This window comes from Zerene cesonia, chromosome 13, assembly GCF_012273895.1.
Source record: "Zerene cesonia ecotype Mississippi chromosome 13, Zerene_cesonia_1.1, whole genome shotgun sequence".
Taxonomy (NCBI): Eukaryota; Metazoa; Arthropoda; class Insecta; order Lepidoptera; family Pieridae; genus Zerene; species Zerene cesonia.
Window position 1 is genome coordinate 3,040,274 of NC_052114.1, and position 22,741 is coordinate 3,063,014.

At 30.6% G+C, this 22,741-nt stretch overlaps 1 protein-coding gene across 1 annotated transcript; it reads right to left on the minus strand.

Annotated features, from left to right (window-relative positions):
• Window positions 1-1,344: 1,344 nt before the first annotated feature.
• LOC119831123 (elongation of very long chain fatty acids protein 7-like) lies at window positions 1,345-19,916 on the minus strand. Its single transcript, XM_038354380.1, has 8 exons — window positions 19,758-19,916; window positions 19,445-19,678; window positions 15,102-15,292; window positions 13,662-13,742; window positions 10,561-10,723; window positions 9,952-10,088; window positions 3,506-3,570; window positions 1,345-2,575 (listed from the first exon to the last, which is right to left on the minus strand). The coding sequence occupies exons 2-8, from the start codon at window positions 19,542-19,544 to the stop codon at window positions 2,323-2,325; spliced, it is 990 nt and encodes a 329-aa protein (XP_038210308.1). The 5' UTR covers window positions 19,545-19,678; window positions 19,758-19,916; the 3' UTR covers window positions 1,345-2,322.
• Window positions 19,917-22,741: the final 2,825 nt, after the last annotated feature.

The following is a 22,741-nucleotide window of genomic DNA, read 5'->3' on the forward strand; positions in this document are numbered from 1 at the left end:
TTACAAACATTACAACACTCCGGATTGACATAATTGAACTATTAAAATGTATAAAATAATTAAGCATTGTTTATAAAAAAGTACCCGCAATAACTATCAGCCCATTTAATTTCTTCAAAACAAACATTTATTTTATCGAAACATTTGTCAAAATTTGCTAAAAGAACAAGTAAGTCTGTCTCATTTCTTCAAATATGTTCAAACGGGGACAGAAATATTTGCTCCAAGTCTCAGTGCGTACCCTTTTCAAAGCGGGGTTCCAAATAACCAGTTCTGTTTGACCCATAACTCCATTGTTGTATCCATTTTTTGCGAATCGAATAGCTCGTAGTAGAGTTACAATCGGGGTTTCCAAATAAATGGTTTGTCACGTTACAAAATGTAGGGCCATGATTTTAGGGCTAACAAATGAGTTAGGGTAGAAAAAACGTCCGAATGTCAGGTTTATTGACATTTCGCTCGGTAATAATAAAGGCTAATGAAGGTTTGCAGGAGTAATGGATTCAACGGTAAATTTAAAACATGAACGTGTCACTTAGTTGGAAGTCGAGCTATTTTTAAGAAATATATTTAACAAATCCACCGGACTTCGGACTTTTTAGATTGAAAAGAGATGAAAGTTGCCCGAGCTATGGTAAATAGTTAATAAGATATTTCTTTGACCTGTTTCTTTGTTTTCATATTTTGTAAATTATTAAATGTCACGCCCAATAACATATTTTAGTGATATCATATCAATCTATTAAAATAACCATACGTCTTAGCTTTTTATTACAATGAGGGTATTGCAAACAAACAATAGGAAATAAGAAATTTGCTTCTTTTTATTATTTTCTTCGAATTACTCTTCATAAATAATCTAATCGCTATGATGACATCTTGCGCATTGTACGGTTTTTGCGAAGGCTGTATCGACTACCTGCAGCAACCACTTTCTCTACAACCTTAGTTCTCAGGCAGGTGAATAGATGGCGTTGTACTTGTTTATAAAAATGTAGTGTTAAATTTTAATATCATTTTATTTACACTTGATTTTTAGTTACCATGGAGGTTTTCATTTTTCAGATTCTATTAAACTTTTTAGTTCTTAATCAGTTAATCATTAATAAATTATTATTTGGAAGATTACGTGACTTTAATAGGTATTGGACGTAGTTAAATATCAAACAGAAAATATAGAGTAAATATTTTATTGTATATAAAAAGTATACATCACTAATGGTAGTACCACTTACATTATATTAATACTTGTATATATTACAATAGTCTTAAATTATACATTTATAAATAATGTAAAATCGCCTAGACTGACTGATATTTGCCCCATTCTGATATCTCCATTAACCCGAGGTACACCGCACACATTATGTAAATAAACCATTTTCTACGTCTAAACCAATACGAAAATTTATTTTTGAGATTCTTAGGAAATGGGTAACTACTATAATTCGATACAAATAGCTAAAAATATTTATTTGGAATTATATATTTTATTGTAAAATAAAAAATTAATTATCAATTATTTTAATTGTACACGGAAGACTCGAAAGTTATATAATGAATATAATTGACCTTGTACTTAGATCAAGAAATACGAATTCGTCAAAAATTTCACAAAAACTGTCATTACAATAAATCTCTCTCTTGCTTATAAACTCATTATAGTTTGTTTGCAACCGCTCGATTACCAAACTAAGGACAACTGTTTAAAATCAAACTTAATAAAACTACACATGAAATAAAGTATTTAAAGCAGAGTTTCTAGCTAAAGCGTTTTGATTTTTTGTATTAAGTTTCTTTAACGCTTATATATGATACAGGTCAAGCACAGGTCCGTCGGACAACATTTTCTTATGTGAAAAGTCTATGCTACACTCTTAAATAAGTACTTTACAAAATATACACATTTTATATTACAAGAGGACGGATTAATCGAAGTGGACGGGAAGGTGAGGTAGTTAATATCGAATTAAAAAGATTGGAATGTCCAAGAATAAAAAAAACAGCTTTAGTTTGAGCAAAGACTTAAGCGTTATAACTTAATATTAGCAAATATACAACCGTTTTCATATCTACATTTATTTTACAATCGAAAATGATGATTTGAGCGCGAGAGTATCGGAAAGAATCGAGTGCATTTAAATAATTGGACGAATAAAATAACAACTGGTTATCTTTTATTGATTCAATAAAAGTAAGAAGTTCGTTTCACTGAGATTGTCACAACGAATATTTAATATTTACAAAACATCACGGAAGCCCATTTGCACTTTATTTATACTTAAATTATAAGTCTTATGTAAATTGATACGTTATCACATTCTATTGTAATTTCTCCTTCGTATGGCCGTTGGCTAAGCCGTTCCCCGTATTTTCCTTCATCACGATGTGACCATTTGCGGAACCGTTGACCACGTGACCGTTCGTGTGACCATTCGGTATGAAACCATTGGTATTGTTGTTGCAAGCGTCCACCTTCGGCTTTGGTTTCTCTGGCTTGTAGGCGTGCGTATAGAAGTTCATAAATAGAACTATGAAAATCGACGAATGTAGTATTAAACCCGATGCGATGATCCTGAAGAGAAATCATTTGGATTAGTAACTGTATCATGTAGTGTGTCGATACTTGGACTATCTAGCCTACCTATGTATGTAGTTTTCTGAATAAATAATTTAATATATAAATCTCATGGGTGATTGAAATAAAAAACGATCAGATGCAAAAAAATTAATTAGTCTAAGGACGGAATAATAAATGAAAATATCGATAAAACTCGTATATTACGACAATTATATCAAATACATATATTTTTTAAATACTCCCTTCTGAAATTCTAGAAAAATCACAGTAAAATTGGTATGAAAGAAAATACTTCCTTCCAATTCTTTTTACATTTTGAAATTTAAATGCTAAGTATTAAATAACTGAGCTATTCTTTCACATGTGTTTAAGGTAATTTGAAAGTACCAACATTAAATATAATTTATTAAGTGTAAAGCATGTAAAGATTACATCTAAACATTAAAGTGAGAGGACGGAAGCAACTCGTTCTTTTTTTGTTTACAACCGTAACATGATTTAGGTAATGCGAAGTTTAATTAAAACGGTTTCTTAAAAATTGTAGCATACATAAGATACAATCCAAAATCGTTTCTAATACAGTCAAACGTATGTTTTAGCATTCTCTAATGTACTATCCATTCTGTAAAATAATTAATGAATCAAAATTTAATTTCAATGTTATGCAACTATAGGCTATAGATATATAAATTATGGATGGATTCGATCACTGGACAGGTATAATGTAAATCGTGCATTACGAGCCGGAGGCCTATTTCCTTCTCCTCGCCCTTCCTAGTCCATTCCTTCGTTCCAGTCATCAATCCTTTGAATTTTCATGGGCAGTGGTAATCGTTTACCATCAGGCTAACCACCAGCTTAGTTGCCCGCTATGACATAAAAAAAAAACGAATAAATAATAATACATATTAACGAGTGACTTACTTCGGATATCCGCAGTCGTATACTAATGCACTTATTGAATGGAATAGCACCATGAAGAACTGGATCTGAAATTGTGCAGTTAAAACATTTATAAGTGAAAATAACTTTACGAGGTTTCAATGACGTCGTACACGCTGCGTAAATGAACTATCGATAGTATTATGTTATCTGAGTGAACTATTCAACATAAAACAAATTCAATCCTAGTATTTAACTATTATATTAATTTTATTTCTATTATAATCTGTTTCAGTGATTCGTGAGCTTAACGCGTTCAAATAAACTTCAGCTTTACATAATTAGTATATTATAAACAAGTTTATCACTTTGATCAATCAGTATTTTTAAGGTGTAGAACTTTGTAAGTTTAAATCTATTCTTGGGATACAAGTAAATTAATAAATGGATAAAATAAATAAATATTTAAAGATTTAAGATATTTATATTCTCTTATTTAAAATATTTATAGTCATTAATACGTCTTCCGAATTGTAATTTTGTGGCCCTTCTGCTATATACGATGACTTACTTACAGGATAAGGGGTATTATTACCAATGAACATATAATAGTATAATAAAAAAATACAAACTAATTTCGATTCTTTCGTATCTTTCAATAATAAAAGTACTTAAACTACGTAACTTATTAAAATTACCAAATTTATACAGATATAAGGGGTTTAAGTGCTCACAATGATACCACTTGCGAAAGTCTGTGCATCTAACTGCAACTCACTGGCCTTAACGAAAGTGATTGCTAAAATAAGTCCTCTGTTGTTAGTGTACAGTCGCATATAAAATTATGCAATGATAGGCATAAAGGCACTATAATATTGCGTTAGTATATTTAATAATATCGTTTATTGCTTAAACTGATGTGCGTAAATAATTTATAGTAATTTTACAAATATTGTTAAACTATTCAGCAATGACTATCCCTAAAGTCATAAATTAATATATATTGTACAATTGTTTTATTTAATACAAATAGAATTTTTAAAGCATTGCGTCATTGTTTTTTACCTTTAATACAAAAAAAAACGAAAATATAATAAAATCACATTTAATAATTAAATAAAATGCATTTATTCAATTCTACGTGATTATTGGTTTATTCATTTTTGCTAACTATAATTAGTGAAAGAAAGAATTTATGAAACCCTAATTAATTACTATCCGACATATGCAGATGATTTTTTTCTATTGATTTAAGACATAAAATCTTAACTAACGATAACTTAAAAATCTTGCATGATAAAAGTTTTCTACAAAATAAGTCACCGAGGGCCCGGGAGTCCATCCAGATTTTAAAATATCCCACTTTAGAACCTGGAGATCAAATGGCCACAATATCCTATCAAATACAAATAGAATCCTGTCAATCAGTTTATTATTTTTTTTATTTATTACTCTTTAACAAAAATTGTACAAGAAACTTAAAAATATATAAGTACATATATTAATAACCATTAACCAGTTGAAGAACATGGGAGTAGAACTAGTTAGTAATTTTCAATTTATATTGATGTGTTCTTTGAATCTACGAAATAGGTCTGTAAAACCGGTAACGTTTGTGAAATTGCATTTAATTGACCAACGCGGTGTGGCGTATGAAGGTTTGAAAGCCCTTGGTGGCCTACATGCTACGATCGTGAGTAGGTATTATTTTATTAGATTTTCTATTTCTTAGAAATTATAAAAGCGTTCTTTATAGTATTTTCTTATGTTTAATTTTACGCGAGTATTATACATTTAGAAATTAAAAACTGTTTAATGGATTTTTAACGCGATTTATTCATTATATTTCGACGTTTCGAACACTTTACAGCGACCGTGGTCACGGGGAGACTCGGTAAAAAGTTTTTTATTTCTAAGCGTTCTTTATTTCAAAGATGGCAACCGAGCTGGTGGTTCGCCTGATGATAAGCGATCACCTTCCCTATGAATATTTGCAAAAATGGGTCTTCTGCAGATGAGTGCAAGCTTTTAAGGAGTAAAACCAAATAAGTTATGTAAATTAAACGGTAAGGAATAAGAAAAGAAATAAAGGAATGGACTAGAAAGGGTAGTGTAGGGTAGAGGAAAAGGAAAGGGCCTCCGTATTTATAAGAAATAGTTTTACCTAATACAGATAACGGTGTGATCATGTTAGCTTACATTTGAACTACGGCAAAATTGCATTTATATATATATGTCCAGTGATGTGCATGAGATTAAAAAATTAACTTCAATAACCTCGCAAAACTTTCGCGTTATTAATCATCCTCTCATAGTATTACACTTTTGTGAATTATAAATTGTATCTACGAGGTTTTCGTTTGTACGCTTTGTAGTTGTTATTTTCTATTTAACGTTCATACAACGCTATCTGCGTATGGTTATACTTTCACCTCTCACACTTTCGTCTACGCGAATATACCGCGTCTGTATCTGACAGATGGATCTTCATCATTACTCTGTGTATCTATTGAACGTCGATGGCATATTATACGGTATACATGATCTATGAGAGTGCATATACAGAATATGCATATGCCTAATTTAAAATATTTTGTTCATTTGTACAAACATGATATAGTTGCAATATATTGGAAATGAAATCAAACTTTTACTATTTATTAACTGGCTCATAATAAACAAATCAAGAAAATGTTGTCGGTATCTAATTTACTGACTAGATAATAATATTAAATAATTTTTCTTTAATAATTAATTAATTACAAGAGACACAATCCTATAAATGTACAATAGGCATGATGTGTCTCATATACTAGCAGCCTTTTTTTTAATTATGTTTACTGTGATGAAACGACACGACTAAATCAATCCGATTCGACCGATTAATTCAAGGCATATTGTACATATTGTCTTTTATACTCCTAATTTATCAGATCCCAGCACTCACGCAAAGAACAAATACAATTGACGCAATAACAATTTCGTCGTATTCTAGTCTAATATAGATCAAGTCGTATTCATTCTTACATGTAATTATTAAGTGAGCAAAATATTCGTCAGTTCCTAGACGAAGCCAGAAGGTTCTTTAGCCCGCAATAGAGAAAGGATACGGCGTTCCGGTGCGCTGGTGTTGAAACTGTTGCACGGTCCGATTATACCCTTTTATTTTATTCCGCTCAACTTGATGTATCTACTAAACACCTACTAAACATTTGCTATCTTAATTATTTATTAATCATTTCATTTGAAACGAGTAAATAACATCACCTATGCGAACTACCTTAAATTATATCTATTGGAGGCGCATATATGGAAATCAAATCAATTATCAAAAGTATTAAATGTTTTACAACATGTGAAATCTGCCAACCCCACAAACCTAACGGGGCCAGGGTGGTGGATTAAGGCCTGAACCCTGAGCCCGTGAGGCCGCGGAAGCATGTATAGGCTGATGACGATGATACGAATTTAAATTGAAGTCGGTGATTGTTTTACATTTCCCTTATTTTGGGCACCAACTTCAGCTTGACTTTATTTTCTGTTTTTACTATTTGCGATTTAGTTTTTGTTACAAAATGATGATATGAGTGTACTATGTACAGACCCGAATCTAGGCGTGAAACTAACAACGACATACATTTTATAGGGTATCACACTCTTTCGAATAATATACAAATATATAATTAGGTACACAGTTGCCAGAGAAATCGGGAAACATACTTAAAAAATGTACAGTGGAACAATGGATGTCCCACTTTTTTTAATCCATTTATGAAGGTCGTATTTATGAATTAAATCAATATTAATTTTATTAGCAAAAGTAAAAATATGATCAAATTTTATTCAGGTACCTGTAGCTATGCAATTTAGCCGACGTTATAGCCAATTCTAATATTTACAACGTAATAAACTATTAAAACCTTACAATTGTGTAAATTGTCTGAGAAAATTTCTATATTTAACACTCGGAGAAAAAGTGTCCATTAGTCAAACATTTCCCATTGTTCGGTTTTTGTAGATTTATGTGAAATTGTCATCTTAATGTAACTAAGTTTAAGAAATGTACCTATTGATGCAATTAAAACCACGATGTTTTATCGTATAATGTTCGACAGTATAAATTTATTCTTATTCGAAATAATCATAGTACATAGTAATAAAAAATATCCTAGCTAGGTATAGTCAATATAAATTATTTTATAGTTTAATTGAAATTAAAATAATTGAAATCATTCAACTTCCTTGCTCACTCTATGGTTATAAAGTCTGAAAATCCTTAATATACCGTGTTTGAATGACTTAGTTCTTTTTACGCATGATTCAAATACTAATACATTTCAAGACACTTTACCTATTTCGTTTTTAATTCGGAGCGAAACGAGAACGCTGTCATTTAAAATATTACTGCGTACGCAATAGTACAAATTAAGTAATACTTTATAATTAGTGCTATATTATATTATCGATTAAAGCTTTCCTACAAATCGAAGTAAAAAAATTCACGGACACTCATATCCTTTACAATTGTTTAAATAATTGCATATAAACGATTATTAGCACGCGATCCATTTCATTAATTCATAACTGATTTGCAAGGTTGTATATTAAGTAAGAAGTGCGTCCGCGTGATATATTATATTTTCATGTGTTTCGCTCACGCAATTGCTGTTAAAGACCTAGATTACGGGCGTTATGTGTCTAGGCTGAAAATTTGGTGAATATTCTACGTGTATAATGTTCAATCGACTTCGAAAAGGAGGAGATATTCCATCATTCAATCAGATCATCATTCAATCAGATCGTTTTTTTTATGTATTTTATTTAAGAAATTTAGACTGTATTGAACCGTTTTTGACGGTTTTTTGTTTTTTTTTTAATGATTAGCATTCAAATAAACAATAAATTCAGATTAACATAGCCTCCTTTCCTTAGATGTTTGTGTTAAAAATAATTAAAGTGAAATATTTAGTTATAAGGCAATACATATTAATAAGATGTTCTTGAATCGTAACACATTAAAAATATAAACAAACGTAAAAATAATAAACAAAATAATTTATAAAAGCTAACATCTCACTGTTTTAGACACCCGGTTTAATAAATCGCGTGATTAATCACGAAAAGATTCGTGTTGCAATAATAATTGAATACGAAACATTAGATAATACATTTAATTCAGTTTTATGTTCAATGTTTAAGACACACGATTTCAACCTTTATTATAGCATCTAACACCATTCTTGTGTTTTCAATTTCTTATTCGTATTTTACAAATGAGGACTAGTCTATATAATTATTTTTTTACTTATTTTTACTTGATAAAAGTAAAGTGTTCTTAAAAAATTATAGAACTCTTGGTTTCTACTGAAGGTACGAGAGGTAAAAGAAAGGGTAGAATATGCTCAATTTATATGCGTTATTATGTAGACCTATTTTCATCAGGTTACCTTACTACGGACGCTGGAAATAAATTTATATCCTAGTTAACTGATTATTCAAAAATGTATACAATAGATAATATAATAGGATTACATTATAAACGATACATTCAAAGGTTAGACAAGCAGAAATTAATTTAAACACGGTGCAACTGCGCCGTTTCGTATATCCTAACGATTTGCGCAAGCGCAGATCCCGTCTCACGGAATTCTAGGCGCGGTGCCAACGACCCTTATTCGTGTATGTTGAATTCTACCAAACGGATACAGTGGAAAACTTTCTTAATAACAACATTCTAACCTGGCTGGCCATGGCTCAATTTTTCAAATATTTCGGTTGTGTTAAATCATTTGAAAAATGACATTATAAACCCTTTTTTGTATCACGACGAATGCCATTAAACTTTCCACAACTTCCCAAATGTTAACATTAATATACATCATATATATCAGATAATCAAAATATACAAACAATAGTTTTAGTCTATTTCTTATAATTATTGCTCTACACCTAAAAATTCTTATACGATACACACTTGAAACGTTGAATGCAAACTCGTGTAATTTTACAGCATTATTAACGATGAAAGATAAATAAACTTCTTTATATACAATACAACAATACACTACATTCAAACAGTTTTGTAAATGTACAATTTAATTAGTTTTTTTTAAATAATGCACAATATAACTTTGCCAACGAGAATTGTATCTAATTTGTTAAACACGAGAGTCGAAAAACCAAACGAGTATAGTTAAATATTGCAATCAAAACCTTAAATTCTATCATGGTTTTGTAATCGCTTAGTGCTTAAATATTTGCAACTATTTATCTTTGGCCAATCAAAACTATAATTCAACTAAGTATAATTTTAACAGTGATATTAAATTAGAGTCTTTTAATCAATTTCAAACGTGTATACTGCGATTTTAATGAGAATACGTTTTAGTATCTTATAAGTGAGTAAAACAGCTACACTGTTTAAAATTTTGTGCTAGCTTATAAATAAATAAGAAAAACGAGAAAACATTAAAATAACTTTTACTCACAAGTTGCATAGTAGTTAGATGTTTCTTCCACCACAAATACTTCTGGTACTGTGGGCCCATAGCTGCTACCATGTAATACCCATACATTATTACATGTACCAAATTGTTGACGATATTCGAGAAAGTTCCATGACCACCTAGAAATGGTAATGAAACTTATGAGTCAGCGTTTTATATGAGGCACGATTTGATTATAATTGCGACTAAAAATTTTAATGGTTGCAAATAAAATTATTATTTAGATTTAATATATAGCAAACAAACAACTACATCTAATATACTATACTCATAAGAATTTTTTTTTCCATGTTATCATCGGCAATGGAGGTTGAACATTGGAGAGGCGTAAGGTCGATTGCAGACGTTACGCCTCAATAAATGGATTGCCCACTTCAAATTGGAAAGGAATTAAGAAAGGATTGTCGGAATAAAGGAAACGACTAGGAAAGGTAAGGAAAAGGATATGCGCCTAATTAAACAAATTATTGTTTCAATATGCTAGAAACTGCCTCAAATATAATTGAATAAAATTATTCTAACGCATCTCTGTAATATCATATTGTCTCAAAGAATAACATAAAAAGTGCTTGATAAGCTCATTAAACTTACCAGCTATGAACTTAACCAGTAACCAAGCTTCAAAAGGCGTTAAAGAATGGTGGTAAAGGTGTAACCATGTGATTTGACTCTTCTTTTTTCTCAGAACGAAGAATATCGTGTCTGCGAATTCTGACAGTTTTGAAAAATAGTACACCCAACATAAATGAAGCATCTGTAACAAACAAAAAATATGACATTATCACTCATGTTAAGGCTCATTGTTATTACAAGCATTTTTTATATTAGATGGCAACAAATATGTTCGCCTGATGTTCCTTCATAACCATCGCCTATAAACATTCGCTTAGTTACAGGGCCTTTACAGGATAAAGCTTAAGAGAAATGGTGATAAATAGTAAACGGGGCTCCAGCTCCCCCACTCACTACTAGGAACACAGTGGATATTCCATGTCATATTTCACACAGGTTTTCTATGGGAGGTCAACTCATCTTTCAATTCGAATCTTGACCGAAACCTGCTCGAATCCCACATGAAAATTCTCTCAACTCCCATTTTTAAAAAATCAGAATTAGCCCCATAACACCAATAAAGCTGTATTGTTATAGTATAAGTATGGTAAAATACATAATTTCTACACATAGTATAAATTCTGTGTTTCTGCCCCGAGAATGGCATCGCAAAACAAACTGAACCCTCATATACTCGTCCAGCTTTTTTTTGTTTACACTATGGCTTAAAAATATACACATTTTACACAAAGGTGTGGCTCAACTGCTACGTTCTCTTTCCGCTAACTTCTCTTAAAATTACCAACAAAAAAATAACCATTGACTCTTTAAGGTATGCCATAAAACCTCATATTTATCGTTCGGATTAAACCCAAATATTATTCGCAATCTGACAATAAAAAATCTATGATAATCACCGCTATGGACCAAGGTCCCCATTTTCACTCTCGACGGCATTGCGATGACGCAAACACAATTGCTCTAACCGACTGCGCCGCTTTCACTGTTACGTGCTTACAAGTTCATTGAAAAATCGACTCAAAGGTTGGGGTCGGTGAAATTGTACGCTACCAGATATAGTCATTAATGATCGCTAAATGTTATCGTGCTACGTGCTATAATGATAATGATTATTTAATTAAATGATATTACTGTTTTGATGTTTCTTTGATTAACGATGCGGTTTTTGCTTGGTGGTAAGATAATCGATAGAAACGTAAAAATTATACTTAATTTATTTGGATCGTCAAGGTCACGATTTTAAACAGATTGACTTCTAATAAAAAACATATACATACAACTTCAATACATAAAATGGGCTTATGAAAAGCAAAAGACCACTCATCGCAGTCGAATAATACACCTTCATTTTAATGTTAAAGTATTTGAAATTTTACGATATTTTGAAGCATTGATGTTAATTTAGTGATAGTATTCACACCTCAAATAACCACTGCTTGATTTTATTTCAATGTAAATTGTCACGTGGTTAATTGTGGTTAATTTTTATATTAAACAAAAAGTTATACAGAAAAAGTGGTAATGCCACTTTTTCTTTAGCATTTACAATTGACATTTAAATAAACTTCAGACCTGCCCCTACTTCAGTGCAAAGACTAATAAAATTAATTTTCCTTTTCTATAAGAATTATTGTCAACGCTCTTCATCGTATATAATTACACGTTGTACTTTAATCGCATTCGTTCAAATTATTGTTTGGTAGCATTGTCAAAATGCTGATTTTCTTCATGAGATGTCACATGAATATTTTCTCTAAAAAATGCTAAACAAAATCAACAAACTTTGGAAAGTTGTGTGTGTTGCATAGCTGAAGTCAGTGCCACGCAATGAACTTGACCGGCGCAGTTTCGTTTTAGAGGTCGAAAACTATACATTTAAACGGTTTCTTCATAAACAATTATGTATCGATCGATGTTAATGAACGCTTCTACTACTAAAGTGATGAATGCGTCATTTTTGAAATATTACGATATAAATTAAAGAAAGATTATGAAATACTCAAAAGATTTTCCGATTTGCACAGCTAAAACGGCTGGCAATGAGAACAATACTAATTTATTTTTATTTGCGTGCATAAATCAGCCATTCATCATTGATTATCTCCATTCACATTGAGATCAAAGAAAATAAATTAAGTTGTTCAAAATCCGATAATAAAAACCACACTTTGGCAATAACTATTTATATTAATGAATATCTATAAACAATAAATCATAAAAACAAATAAAGTTACGCGCTTGTAAACCGATACGACTGTGAGATAATCTCGGTCAGCACAAACCGGTATCGCTTCATCTTGCTTTCTACCTGACTGTCATTATCGTACCTACACTCCAACATGTACCTGTTTAATATATAACCTACGACAGGACCCCGAATCGTTTTCTTTACTAATTAACGATAATTAAACTCAAAAACTATATACGTAATACGTTAGCAATATATAAAAACAGCCTTCCTTCAGCGTAGATGTAAAATTATGGAGCTTACAGCACTCATTCACGTATATATCCACACGGTGAAATAAATTCTGAATACAATGAATTCTTCGTGCAGCGGAGACAAAGTCTTTATGGATAAAAATCACAGAAATCAAATCATTTGGTAAATTATTCAGTTATGAACGGTGTAACAACTTATGAAATTAAGTATGTCAATTCAATACATTTATTGAACGAGAGCTTTATTTAAATTTTACAGTGATATGAGCGCTTGTACACGAAACATAATTGATTTAACGCAAATAACATTTGCATAATGTGCCACTGAAACATTTTCGTAGAAATGATTACGTTTTGTTTTATTTTTGATTGACTAATTAGGACTCCATATACTGGTTTTAATTAAGTAAATATAACAAGAAATTATAAACTTTTGTATAATCAATAAAAGAAAGTGGTGTTAGTTACACTATTTGTAATTCAAGTACGGATTAACCGATTTGGCTGAAAATTTGTGTAGATGTAATTTAGAACCAGCAGTCGAGCATAGACAAGTTTTAATCTCGGAAATCCCATGGGATCGGGAACATGCGAGGAGAACCCCGGGTCTATCTTTCCTGTGACTACGCGGGCAAAGCCGCGGGTGGAATGCTAGTACAAGTATATAAAGTACTTACTCTTCTTGCTTTTTCACTATCACTGTAGTCTACAGGCTGACACGTTAGACTATAATCGGCCCACCATCCTGACATTAAGTGCTGAAATCAAAGTTGTATATTAAATCTTTGAACTCAGTGAATGTTTAGAAATTAAATACTTTTTAACGGATTTTAACGTCATTCATGATATTTTTTACCTATACATTTGGAACACTTTACAGCGATCGTGGAGGCTGAGACACGGGGATTTGAGCTGGCTGACTGACCTCTATATAATCCGTTAAAAAGTTTTTAATTTCTTAATGTTTGATACTGGTGTAAAATTAACACAAGGAAATACTCAATAAATGTATAAAAAATGCGATTTTATTTTGCGTTTAAACTATGTGATTAATTATCATTTAACAGAAAATCTTTTCAATGTTTAAACGAAAGCGTAAAATTTTCGACACTCTTTTCGCTAAAAGCGTGAAACATTGTTTAAGTAAAATACCATTTAGGAATTGAATACTGCAAACAGGCTGTTGCTTGTGACAAATCTTTACTATAGCGTTAATTATATTATTATCGAAAGTACAATTATTCTACAAATATACGTACTTATTGAATAAAAATTAAAACTGTCAAACATGTCAAAAAAGTAATTCGCGGCAAAAATTTAGAAACATGTCAATGTCAAAGCGCGTCCTTCGTAGTACGTAGTAAAAAAACTTATTAAATTTAGAACGAAATTAGACTCAACGGCCTTGCGATAGAGATTAAGTTGACCGCATAAAATTTAGATGTCACGGATGCATGCATGGAAAAATTGTTTAATGACGCTCCTTGACACAACTGCATGAGGTTTTAGTTCTGACGCAATGATAACTTCTTAAAGCGTGGACGTCATTACTGAGGTATCGTTGATATAAGAAGTATTTCGTTCCAAAGCTTGGTCACCTAACTGTTGTGGATTATACTGAGTGACGTTGACTTAATTATTTAAAATCCCATATCATTCTTAATAATTATTGCACCTACTCTAAATAATTGCATGAATGAAATACATCTGTCATTAACTAAAGCTTTATTCATGGTCGTTTTTAAATCTTGTTTAAAAAGAGCTCATTACAGGCCAGAAAAGTCTTAAGAACAGTGTCTACAATTATTATATTGTGACGGTAAATTAGGGATGAATTATTAATTCATTATGTATTAGCTTTCCGCAGCTTCACCCGCGTAGTTAAGGGAAAAGGTTGACTGTCACGAGTTTATCGTCACAGTTCCGGAATAGATGGGATTTGTGGAATAAAAATTATTCAATATCCTTTCTCAGGTCTTAACCTGTCTTTCTAAATTTCATGCAAATCGATCAAGGGGTTTACGCGTGAAAACGTCTCTTTGGGATTTATAATATTAAGAATTTAATGGTGTAATTTTTTGGTTCATTATGAGCACAGTCGTATTCAGTAAACTTACCTCATAAAACATGTACAGTGACAGAAGAACCTGTCCAGCGTTATATGCAACAAGGAGATTTTTAATTTGGAAAGGTTTTCTGTTGGCCATCCACATTGGCCCCGCTATGAGGACGAAGGCAAGGTACAGGACTACCATTATGAAGGTCGGTATCGGCGAATCGAAGAAAAACCATCCTTGGACTCTGGGATCTGTTAAAAAATGCTTCATTGTTTAAACTGATAGATATGTATAGAATAAATTCATATGAAAATAATTTGAGAATAACTTAGACAAAGGAGATTGAGATAAAAAGAAAATTGATGTATAAAAAGCTAGTTATTTTGCCAAACTTTCGTGCAGGAATTATTTAACTACACTACTTTTCAATTAAATTATATCAGTCATAATAGTAGACATTGAAACCTCATAAATAATCATTTATGCAGGTAAATAAATACTCATTTTACTGGTCCCTTCTTTATTTTTATGTTCAAATTAATACAAATAATTTTAAAACAGAGGCTATTAAAAATTTTAAATAAGTAAACTCAATCTAATGCAATAGATTATTGTTATAAAACGAACATCGTATCTTTTACATTTAAATTTACATTTAAACTTTGTAGAAAAGCAGCTACACATTTTTAGTTTTTATGGTGAAATTTACTACGTGAAGTTTATTTAGAGCAATTAAAATGTATTATTTTCACATTTAGAACTGTTGTAATTGTTATGCATAGTTATTACTGAAGGTAAGTTCACCGGAAAATATAAAATTTTAAACAATACTACGATATAATATAAATATTTTAGAGATTTACGTTGTAAATCTGATTTAACTTAAATAAGATAAAAAAACATACAAGCAAATTTTTCACGATATTTTCTACATGATATATCAATCCATCGTACGATGCAGATCCTGCACTTAATTAATGTTATGCAATACATATTAAATGAACAACGCATCTGCCATAAAGTATTCGGAGAAAGTAATGTTTTTACTGCGTTGTCGTATTATTATTATGAATTCATAAGGGTTTAAATATGTGGATACTTCGTAAAGAACCGTCCTGACAAGAAACGAGTTGGTGCGTAATTTGTGTCTTGTTAAAACGCGGATTAAGCAATACCTTACGTCAATGAATACATTGAAAAATGAAGAAAATCGATTTGCTTTAGGCTTTACAGAAAAACATAAAAAAGTCATCACGCTCGAATCACAAGCTGCAATAAAAAATTAAATTTTACTCGATGGCCACTTTTTCTTCTATTATACTTTCTAAATTAAACATTTTTTGGTGCAGTTGGCACGGGTACCTTCGTAGAAAGCAAAACTTCGACTACAATTTGCTCTTTCGATTTCTAATACTTGAGATCGATGTTAAGAGGTGTTACACTTATGTTTATTTAATCGCTGACAGGTGATGTCGTCTGTACGAATGTTTAACGGGTTACTGCCCGTACTGTAGGTAAGCTACTGCGTACCTACAGTTATCGGGAGAAAGTATTCGCTTCAAGTTCCATTCAAGATTATACAAAGCCTACTTAATTATATGCACTTCACAGAACATTACATTTTACAGATACTTCATTACATCATATTACAGAATATAATATTATATCTACATAATATCATGACGTACGTACGTATAAATTGAGATAAGAGATGATGTAGGTGCGTATGCGAATATTTTGAAATTGTTATGATGTAAATGGATTATTAATTGAAATGAAATTTACTGAAGTTCGAAAATTAAAATGCTGTAATTATTTGATATTAGTAATATTGGATGTATCATAATTTGTGTTAGGATCGAAAAGAGCTAAATGTACTGATTATATTGTTGATTTTATTTATAGAGTGAATCATTTAATTTTACATTTTTATATTAACACGCATTGTCATATTAATAATAAATATATAACAATAAAATTAAGTGCGAGAAATTAAATAATCTATACTGATATCATAAAGATTAACTTGTTTGTTTGTTTGAACGCACTAATCTTAGGAACTGCTGGTCTGATTTGAAAAATTCTTTCAGTGTTAGATAGCCCATTTACTGAGCAAGGCTATGGGTTATATATGAATCACGGGCGAACCGGGGCGAACCGCTTCTTATAACATAAGCTATATATTTATTTAAAAGTGTTCCCCGTTCGGTTGTTCTTATTCGATTCTCTATATATTATTATTATACAAAAATCTACAATGACACCCGTAAATATTAACTTTGTTTGTACCTATTTCTTGTCTTCTATTCTACATTATAAATTACTCTTTCATTGATGTGGATTGCATACAAAAATCATAATAATATGTAAATTTAAAAATTAAATCTACTAACTTTATTTAATTATCATTATTTAAATGAATTGAGTGTAAAAAATTCAAATAATTAAACTAAAAAAAGATCTTCGCATACTACTATTTACATTGTTTAAATATTTTTTAAGCATGTCTTAATAATTATTTAAATATTTAACATTTTAAAATGCAAACTACCTGCAAATTATCAGCATTCGACTAAAAAATGGTTTCACACGGAAGGGCTTTCAAAAAAAAAAAATCTACAAAGTCGGTGCACGCAGATGAAAGTTCTGAGGTAACAGCACAAGAGGTAATAGAACCTTCTCTTTTTTTGAATGTACGTTTTAAGCAGTTCCCTAAAGCAAACGAAACAAAAAAACAGTATACGCAATGTTTCCTTTATTATCTCAGTTTCCTTAGTTCAATAAACAAATTATTATTTTGTTTAAATATTTATTGAAACGCTCTACTTTCCTGTAGCATATCCTTACTTGTGGAAAATTAAACAATAATTATCTTTTAAGGCTCTCGTTGAGAAACATTGGACGATTCTTAGTACCAAATTAGCCTTCAAGATGGAACTTAGGGCATTGTTTTGTGACCTTAGTCATTATGTACCTAGAACCGCAAGCCGTTTTCAAGTCGTATGTCTGTTTCGACAGACGATTCGAAGCAGTTTATGTTTTGCTATATGAGTTTTATATTAAAAAAATGTATACGAAACGACATTTATTCTATACATGCGAATTTTAAAGTTAACGTGGTTTTTTTCTTTACAAGAAGATCTTTTCTATTTGTTTTTTTGTAATATTATTATATCTGTCAAAAAATACTTGGAAATAATTGTCAATACGCGTTTTTGAATTTTTAATACGTTATTGAATTAGAAATAGTACATGTACAGGCGTCGAGAGCGAATTAAAAATTTTGTCAATTCCGCGGCATGACATGACGTTTTAATATTGAGACTAACAACATTCCAAGAAGGAATTTCACAGGTGGCAACTTTATAGTGCTAATGTCAATACTTTCTTTCATCTTTGTTATTTCATGTCATGTTAGTATCGATCGTGAATGAAAGTGTTAAAACCTTAGCTTTATACAGCATAAATGTTTGACGATTATTAGTAAAGTGATGTTAATTCGACCCTCTTTAACGTTAACGTAAGATAATTGCTAATTTCAAATTGCTTAAAATAGACACTATATGTAGGTACTACGACATTTAAGACTGCAAGTAGATGTAGCCTTAACCATGACTTATTAATTACTTTCTGGTTCGCAGGAGGTTATGAAATTTATTATTAATATGGATTACGTTGGAAGTAACTTCTTTGTGTAATAGATCAAAATTTAGTGTCGATTATTTTTAAATATTTAATAAATGTGCCTACATTAAAGTATGATATTAAAAATATATTATGCACCTTTTAGTATCTAACGCTGTGTACATTTTTTATGTACTAAACCTTTGTTTATATATCAGAAAATTTTATGAGGGCAAAACGAGACTATATTTTGAGTACATATGTATATTTTCGAATCTTGTATTTACAATTTCAATGTCAGTTTCTTCGTGATTCAGACACGCTTTCGAATATAATCTCTTTATCGTCTTAATTGGACAGTTCGTCTAAAATGAACTTATTGTAAACATTATGAAAGTAAAAAAAAAATGGAAAGGCCACTTTTCCTATAATGTAATTACATTTAACTTTGCTGTTTTGCATTAGATACGATTATAACATAATTATTAATTTGCTAAAAAGAAATTTATTATATTATTATATTTGTTAATCAATAATTTTATGATTCCGTGCTTATTTATTTTATGCTTTATCCGATATTGAAATTGTATGATTTTTTTTTATAAAAATGTTTCAGACATTTTTTTAATACATTTATAGATATAATACGAATTGTTTGCTTTATTATAACATAAATATAAACAAAATTTAATCGACCTTAATGGAGAAAAAGATTTTTAGTTTATATTTGAATGTGTCAGTATTTATTTAAAATATTTTCCGTATTATATATTATGTACCTGAAACTCTTTCAGCTAGCACCCAGTATTTGTTGATGATTGTAGTCCAATTGTTGTCGGAATAGTAGTCATCTATCGCGATTTTCACGAAACCAGTCATTTTGACCAATGTCTATGTATCTATCACTCTGTCACTCGCTGAATTGTTCTATTTCACTGACACACACTACACACCACTATTGGTTTTATTCACCTTGATGAATCTCGATAACAATTTGCCTAGCAAAGTGTCACCTGAAACAAACAATATTATTCAATAATTTGGATTAAATAAAACATAACGTGTTTATAAGCGTCTAACAGACAAACATACTTTGATGCTACCGATACGTCTTGCGCGAATAAATCATCTTCGTCAGATAAATTTAATAATAATTTATGAGCACATCTCAAAAGCGAAAGCCTGTGGAAAGTGCGAACGCGCCGCTTCCCAAGTTACAATTGAATCGCGCGCCATTAGCCCGCCAATCGTGAATGTAGAGCCCCCCCAGTGTCACAAGGACGTAAGTACTGTTGCGTCATTGCAAATTGCGTTTTATTGTCATCACAAAAACGTAGACATTTCCGCACAATTTTCGGGCAAAGTCCATAGAGCTAGGCTTAGATCTTAGACGTTAGGTTATGTCATTTGATATATAAAAACTAATAAATGAAATAATACTCTTTGTTTGGCTCAACTATATTTTTTTTACTTTATTATTAAATTTAAAATTTACAATATTCGTTAGTGTGCAGAAGACGCGATAATGTCACAGAACGTAAAAACAATAAGTGTGCAAACAAGAGGTTGCTTAAAATAATTTCAGTCGTAAAATAACCTTCATGGGTCTCTTATTTTTATGTGAAATTTTGAAACCTGCAGCACGAAAGACACCTCATATTTTCAGTTTAGATCTATCGAATTATAGTACTTTTAAATTTTATTCATTTATTTATTCGTATAATTTATTTTATTTCATTTGGCAGCCTCCGCGTCAGTGTTTACATTTTTCAATAGTTACATGTAGGGAAATATTGTACTCCAGTGCTGTGGATGTTAAAGCTACTCTTGTTGGTATATCTCTATGAGTATATATATAAAATTCTTCTGATATAATGTTAGTTACCACTAAGGCAGAACGGCCTTTACCGGATCAGATAGTCGTTTTATAAAAATTGCTAATGAAAAGTTTAAGACTTTTAAAACCTTTTTTCCATTTTCAAAGAGATTTCTGTAACTATAGGAAAAATTATTTAAATATTATATATATTTCAATATCGATATCCTTCAGACGCAAAATTGGTTAGTGTTAAATTTTCTTGAACGAAAAGTCGCTAAACTCTGCTATAGTTTTTTTGTGTTTATAAATATAGATCTTCTAATGTTTTGACGGTGAAAATTACGTCCATTAACGTTGTTTGTAATTTTCATATCTTTATTAATCTATGTAGCGCATAGCACGAACTTTTGTCTCATAACATAAAACTTTATAATTACTAATAAAGCCTTTATTACATGAGATATTTCATAATGTTTTCGTTCGCTGATAACTCAAAATCAAACCGTTACTAACTACCATAATAAGATATTTAATGATGGCTATAAATGTTTAGTTTCTTATTAAAACGATGTGGTAACTCTAAATTACTAATCAGAACCTTAGGTTTGATTTCACAGATAAAATTATGATTAAAAAAACACAATCATCACATGGAAGGCAGCATCTTACAAATAAAAAAAAAATAAACAAAAAGCCTCAGCAAAAAGCATTTTTTTATATTGAGACTAGCCTAGAATATTATTGAAATATAATAAGTAGCTTTCCGCCTTCAGCTTTAGCGCGTGGTTAAAGAAAATTTTCTTAGTAATGAGATTTTTAACCGTGGTAAAAAGAAGCCCATGCTTCTGTTAGGCTCCTTATTACATCCAGACAACAATGTTATCATAAAATCGCTACGTTGTGACGTGAAAGAGAGACGAACAAACAAACACAAAAAAACTAACACATTTACATAATTATTAGTCAACATTGCATCGTTATTTATAATCGTTAGTAATTTGTATTTTTAGATATTAGTTCCGAATTCTTTAAATATCGATCTGCTCGGCAAAATCGTTCGTCTAATGCTAATCATAAATTTTTTGCAATTAGGCTGATTTCTAAAATTATTTTGCAATGTAATAAGAACTAGAACAATTTTAGAACGCAGATTCAATTTACGTTTCAAAATATACTAGACTCTTGAGCAAAAATCGAATGCTCAATTTTGGGACTTAGTTCCAATCTATTAGACACTTTAGTTTTCTTTGAAACCAACAAAAAATTGCATTGTACCATTCCCACCGATCTTGCTTTAGCAACAACATAGTTACCAAACGATGTTCCTAAATACAAAAGAGGTTCTTGATTTGACTGCATTTTTTTTTTTTTGTTTTCTAGATAACTCTGTGGGTTTACAACCAATTGACGTGATTCTTTTTATGTTTGATTCGAAAATTTAATAGGAAATAGTTGTCATTTAATTCCATTCAAGAGTTTGGGGGAAATGGGGAAATTGGGTATTGTCTAAGACCTTTTTGGTAGAAACATATAATTTTTACGATACACTTGTTAAAACGTTGCCATTGGCGAAATTTATTACTTTATCGCCAAACTAGTTCATAAAGTCTACCGATGGAATTACCAACGAGTAACACTGGACTTTTTCAAACACTAGATGTCACTGTAAGCAAAATGAAGCATGATATTTTTTATTTAAATAAATAATTAAATCGCAACAAGAACAATATTATATAACTACCTTTCCTTCCTTTGCTACCTTTATTTATTAAATATAATTGTATGATAAGGACTTCAATTGTACTTGGATTGTGGCGAGATGTAAAAATACATAAATACTAAGCATATCATAATGCTCGAGCTTGCCGCTAGGTGGCGTCCCACTACTTTCCTTGCCTCGATTCCAATAAACTCGCCAAATCGCTTAATCAATGTCAAGAGCATTTTTGTAGGCGTTTAATTTTAAAACCTTTCAGCATTCTTAACATACCTTTAGACATCACATGAAAGAGGATATGAAAGAGTAATGCAGATAAGGCAGTTTATTTATTTGAAATAAATCTATATCTTAATAGCAAAAGTTTTTATATGAATATGAAGAAAAAAGATAACAATTTTGCACACATTTTTACCGCAAGTATTTTTGTTTTAATTGTATGATATACATACATTTATGCTGTTCAGCTTTCAAATAAAAAAAGAATTATCATAATCGGTTCCTCCAGTAAAAAGTTATGAGGCAACAAACAAAAAAGAC